Source organism: Strigops habroptila, unplaced genomic scaffold, assembly GCF_004027225.2.
Source record: "Strigops habroptila isolate Jane unplaced genomic scaffold, bStrHab1.2.pri NW_022045628.1_ctg1, whole genome shotgun sequence".
Classification (NCBI taxonomy): Eukaryota; Metazoa; Chordata; class Aves; order Psittaciformes; family Psittacidae; genus Strigops; species Strigops habroptila.
Genome location: NW_022651105.1, coordinates 227658 through 233421, shown reverse-complemented (window position 1 = coordinate 233421; position 5764 = coordinate 227658). Strand labels below are relative to the sequence as shown.

The following is a 5764-nucleotide window of genomic DNA, read 5'->3' as shown; positions in this document are numbered from 1 at the left end:
CGCTGGCGCGAAGCTGAGCCGGGTGGGGGGGGGGCGTGGCCAGCGCCGGAAAGGCGCGGCCCGGGGCCGCTGCACCTGCTCTGATTGGACGACTCCTCAGAAGGGGCGGAGCCAATAGCCCAGCGCGGGAAACACGCCACGCCCCCCCGCCAGTACCACGGGGGGTAAACTTGGGGGGGGTAAAAGGGGCCCTGGGGGACACACACACACAAAGGTGACACCGGGAAGGAACGAACCGGCTTTATTGCCTATGGACACACACACACACACACAGAGAGGACCCCCCCAAATACCCCCGGGGGGGGCAAGAACCCTTATGTGAGAGCCTGGGGGGGGACAAGGTGTTGGGGGTCCCCATAGGGAGATGGGGGGGGGGTCCTGGTATGGCCTGAGGTTGGAGTGTGGAGCCCCAGTGTGGGTCCAGGGTATGTGGGGGGGGGGTTCAACCCATATTGGGGGGGGTTCCAGGGAATATGGGGGATTCAAACAATCCTGGGGCTGTTCCATGGAATCCAGGGGGGGTTCCAGGGAATCCTGTGGGGGTCCCAGAGGATCGTGGGGGGTAACAGAGAATCTGGAGGGGGGTTCATCCCATCCCAAGAGGGGTCCCAAGCAATCCAGGGGGGTTCATCCCATCCCAAAGGGGGTCCCAAGCAATCCAGGCGGGTTCATCCCATCCCAAGATGGGTTCCAGGGAATTCTGGAAGGCTCTTTGCAATCTGATGGGGGGGGGTCCAGGTAATCCTAAGAGATTCCAGGCAACCCTAAGGGAATCCAGGGGGGTTCATCCACCCCGGATGGGACCATCCCATCCCGGGGGGGGGGGATCCCTACTTCCCAGCAATGAGGGGGTTGCGCAGGACAACGATGACGGAGTCTCCACGTAGGAACATCTTGGAGATGTACCGGTCCTTATTGACGGGTTTGGACTTCTTCTTCCCCTTCCCACTCTTGGGCACCTCGGTCCACATCTCCTTCACGTTCTCCAGCACCATGTTGCAGTGCCTGGGGGGGGGGGCAATGACACTTGTATTGGGGTGTCCCCCCCGTCAAGACATGGCCAAGGGGGAGTTGTGCCACCCCTATGGGGATACAAGGGGTTGGGGAGTGCGGGAAGATCAAGGGACACCAGAGCAAGCAGGACCCAACAACATGGGGAGGGACACCCAGTAGGACCTGGAGACCCCAAAGGGGAACACAGAGGGATCGGGGGGGGCTTCGGGACCCAAAAGGACGGGCCATGGGGGACTCAAAGGGACACTTTGGGGGTGCTGTGGTGACCAATGGGGATGTTTATGACACTGGGGTGACCCAGAGGAGAAGGAGCAGGAGCAAGGGGGGCCCTTGGGGCACACAAGGGTGAGTCAGGAGCACATTGTGGACCATGGTGGGACCACGGTGGGGACCTTGTACCCCATGAGGGTAAAGCGGAGCAGGATGGGTGACACCAGAGGCTGCCAAGGGCCATGGGGGAGCCTCTTGGGGCCATGCAGAGGGACCTGTCGAAGGCCTTGACGCGTCCCAGGAGCTTCTTGTTGTTGCGGCAGTTGATGAGGACCTGGGTGTTGTTCTTCACCGACTGCGTGAGGACCGAGAGGGGCCCCGTGTTGAACTCCTCCTCCTCCCGCTTCTGCAGCTCCTCCGGCGTCATCTCGCTCTTGGGCTTGTTCAGGAGGCTCCTGCGGGGGCAACGGGGGCAATGGGGGCAGTGAGGGGGCAATGGGGACAATGGGGAGCAATGGGGGCAATGGGAGGCAATGGGGACAGGGAGGGGGCAATGGGGACAATGGGAGCAGAGAGGGGACAGTGGGGGGCAATGGGGACAGGGAGGGGGCAATGGGGGGCAATGGGGAGCAAGGGGGGCAGTGAGGGAGCAATGGGGGGCAATGGGGACAGGGAGGGGGCAATGGGGACAATGGGAGCAGAGAGGGGACAGTGGGGGGCAATGGGGGCAGTGAAGGGGCAATGGGGGTAATGGGGGCAATGGGGGCAGTGAGGGGGGAATGGGGGTAATGGGGCAATGGGGGCAGGGAGGGGCCAATGGGGACAGGGAAGGGGCAATGGGGACAGTGAAGAGGCAACGGGGGGCAGGGAAGGGGCAATGGGGGCAGTGAAGGGGCAATGGGGGGCAATGGGGGCAGTGAAGGGGCAATGGGGGTAATGGGGACAATGGGGGCAGGGAGGGGCCAATGGGGACAGAGAAGGGGCAATGGGGGCAATGGGGGCAGTGAAGGGGCAATGGGGACAGGGAGGGGGCAATGGAGGCAGTGAAGGGGCAATGGGGGCAGGGAGGGGGCAATGGGGGGCAATAGGGGCAGTGAAGGAGCAATGGGGACAGAGGTTCCGATGGGGAATGAGGTGGCCGCGACACCGGGATGGGGACACGGGGATGGGGACACCCCTATTGCCCTTTTTCCCATCCCGGCTCCTATTCCTGTTCCCGTCCCTGCTACCGGTCCCGTTCCCTTTACCGGTCCCATTCCCATTCCCATCCCCATCCCATTTCTGTTCCCATCCCCATCCCCATTCCCATCCCCATCCCACCCCCATCCCATTCCCGATCCCGATCCCGTTCCCGTTCTCACATGGTGGCTCCGCTCCCGCGCACCGGCCTCACGCGCCACTTCCGACTCAGGAACGACACGAACAGGAACAGGAACCCCCCCCCGGAGGGCGCGGCCCGATGGGCCCGCCCAGAGGAGGGGCGGGGCCAAGTGGATGGGGCGGAGCCTGGCTGGCTGCGGATGAGGGGGCGTGGCTTAGCCTTAAGGGGGTGTGGTCGGAGGGGTGGGCGGTACCAAGAGGCGGGGCAGGGGGATTCGCACCGGGCGAACCGCGCTCCGCTGCGGTCGTAGCTCCCGGTGTAGGTGGAGGTCTCTTTGGGGCACCCCAGGTCCTCTTTGGGCCCCCCCCAAAGCCTCTTTTGGGGACCCACATGTCTCTTGGGGTCCCCCCAAGGCCTCTTTTGGGGACCCACGTGTCTCTTTGTGCCAGCCAAGGTCTTTTGGGCACCACCAGGTCTCTATTGGACACCCCCAAGTGTCTTTGGTCCTCCTAGGGACCCCTTTTGTCACCTTCTATGAGTTGGGGACACCACAGACCCCCCCACAACGGACTTTAACTCCCCCCAGGGCTCTTCTAACCCTTGTGCCATCAATCACTTGAGTACATTCGAGACCAGGCAGTGATCTTCCCCCGTACCTCGATTACCCCTCCTCTGCCTCTAACTCCATCCCCCTCATCATTCTACCCCTCAAATGGCCATGGCTAGGGACGTCTTTCCAGCAGCCTACAGCACATCTGCCCTTGAAGGACAATGGGATGACACCTTCTGGCCTCCCCAGTGCCACCCTCATGGAGTTCAACCAAGCCAAGCTCCCCATGAGCCGCTGTTCAAGGCCAGGCCGGATGGAGCCTTGGGCGACAGAGTTCAGTTTGAGGTGTCCCTGCCCATGGCAGGGGGTTGGAACTGGATGATCTTAAGGTCCTTTCCAACCCAACCCATTCCACGATCCCATGACCCCATCCCTTGCCAAGCTGCAGCAATCCCAACCCTGCTGCCCAGCGGTTGGTGCTGGGGGCATTTGGGGTGTTGGGATAAGGCCATGGAATAAAAGGGGTGATGATTCCTTAGGACAAGAGGGGAAATCTCTGTGTCGCCCTGCGCTGCCTCCCTGCTGCTCTCACAATACACCTCCCGTTGCCACGGCTGTTGCTTGGCGCGCAGTGGGGCTGTGCAGGGGGACCCCCACTGGCACCAGTGCGGCTGGAGAGGAGCTTCTGGCCGCGAGATGCAGAGAACATCCCCTTCCATGAGCCGAGGGCGAGCGGGCAGCGGGATGGAGGGATGCTGCAGCGTGAGCATCAGCTTGGAGCTCAGCAGCTTTTTCCCTACACTCCTGCAGCTCTCCACCACGGGTGAGGGCTTGGGGGGCTCCTTCCTCATGGGTTGGAGCAGGGATGGTCACTGTGGACCCCCTGGGCGAGGAGCTGGCTGGCCCTGGAGCCTGACACTTCTTCCCTTTGCTTTGCAGAGGTTGTAGCTATCTGGGATGCTGTGTCTACGTACATCCTGGGGCAGCTGAAGCTGGACAAGGTGGGCTGGTGTCTTGGTCCCCCTTTGCCATGTAGAGCCTGGGCCCTGGGGAGCGATCCCTTCCTGAGCATCATGGAAGGACACCAAGACAAACCTGTGCGCCCACAGCTTGGTCAATGTGCTGAGGGCATGGCAAGGATAAGGCCAGGAATCCGTACTCCCTGTGTAGGGAATGCCTCGGATCCTCTCTAGCCAAGGGGTGTTAGCCAAGGGGAAGAAAACCAATGGAGAACAGGAGCCTTCTCCCATCTCTAAAGTGCTCCCTCATGAGCCTTCTTGTCTCTTGCTTGAGCAGGGTGTCCTGCTCACAGGAATCGGGACCTTTGCTACTGTCCAAGAGCGATTCCATGGGGAAGAAGTGGTCTACGTCACCCGAAGACCTGTCTTCCAGCTGGACTGGGACACGTTATGTCTGCAGGAGTTCACGTTCCCCTCCGTGGTCATCCCCGGTGAGCACGCAATGGCCATCCTCCGCTTTCCCCCTCCGTGGTCATCCCCGGTGAGCAGGCAATGGCCATCCTCCGCTTTCCCCCTCCGTGGTGCTCTTTGGCAATTGCCTCCAAAGGATGGGGGATGCCTTGAGCTCCTCCCATACAACCCATTCCCCGAGAGCTGCTTCTTCTTGGGCATTCTGCATGGAAACTTGTACGGAATCTTGGCCGTGACGATGCTCCTCTTCCTTGTAGACAACGTCAAGATGAAGCCTCTCAACTACAGGCAGCTCTCACGAGTCACCTCTTTCCCACGGCACATGGTGGAGGACTGTGTGCAGGAGACCATCCTCCTGTACTGCCTGCAACTGAGGAACGGGCAGTCCCTCCCCTTCGTCTTCAAGGACATCGGTGTCCTGTGCTGCAAGGACGATGCCCTGTGCATGAGGTTCTACCCCTCCTGCGTCAGGGCGCTGGAGAGCAGAGCCGGCTGGATGGCGCTGCTCCACACGGTGCGTGCTCAGGGCTTTGGGAAGCCTGTGGAAGGCTGAGCCACCCAAACGCCTTTCCCCATCCTCCTGCCACCCGCTTCGTGAGCAAAGGCAGCCTCAGGGTCCTTCATAGAATCATGGAATGGGTTGGGTTGGAAAGGACCTTGAGATCATCCAGTTCTAACCCTCTGCCGTGGGCAGGGATGCCACACACTAGACCATGTCACCCAAGGCTCTGTCCAACCTGGCCTTGAACACTGCCAGGGATGGAGCATCCACAACTTCCTTGGGCAGCCCTGTGCCAGTGTCCCACCACCCTCACGGGGAAGAGCTTCTGCCTAAAACCTCATCTCAATCTCCCCTGTTTCAGTTTGAGCTCATTCCGCCTTGTCCTATCACTCCTGGTGAAGGTCCCTCTCCAGCACCCTTCAGACCCTGGAAGGAATCCTTCTTGGGATCCTCCCAGCAGCTCCATGTCACTTTGCAGAGGCTGTGGATGCCGAGCGCGGTCCTCTTCCATCAGGAGATGCCGGCGGCTCCTGCCATCGCATTCCCAAAGTGAGCGCCTTTTCCTTGGACATCCCACCTCCTGGGGCTCAGCATCAAGTCAGGGATCAATCCTGGAGCGACCATGTCCCCGTTTGCTTTCCAGGTTGCAGCTGGTTGTGGTCATCCAAGCTGTGGAGCAAGCAGCGGCCAAGGCGTTCTCCACTTGGCACAGGAAGGCTGCAGCAAGGCCCAGGCTC

General features: G+C 61.1%; 1 protein-coding gene across 1 annotated transcript; it reads right to left on the bottom strand.

Moving 5' to 3' along the window:
- Window positions 1–224: 224 nt before the first annotated feature.
- On the bottom strand, window positions 225–2700 carry SNRPD2 (small nuclear ribonucleoprotein D2 polypeptide). Its single transcript, XM_030475024.1, has 3 exons — window positions 2586–2700; window positions 1500–1679; window positions 225–1005 (listed from the first exon to the last, which is right to left on the bottom strand). Coding segments are annotated over exons 1-3 (357 nt in total). The 5' UTR covers window positions 2588–2700; the 3' UTR covers window positions 225–830.
- Between the last annotated feature and the right edge of the window lie 3064 nt (window positions 2701–5764).

Coding starts and splice junctions, on each gene's coding strand:
- SNRPD2 (XM_030475024.1), bottom strand. Junction 1,006..1,499: donor CGCGTCAAGGCCTTCGACAG/GTCCCTCTGCAT, acceptor CCCCCCCCCCAG/GCACTGCAACATGGTGCTGG.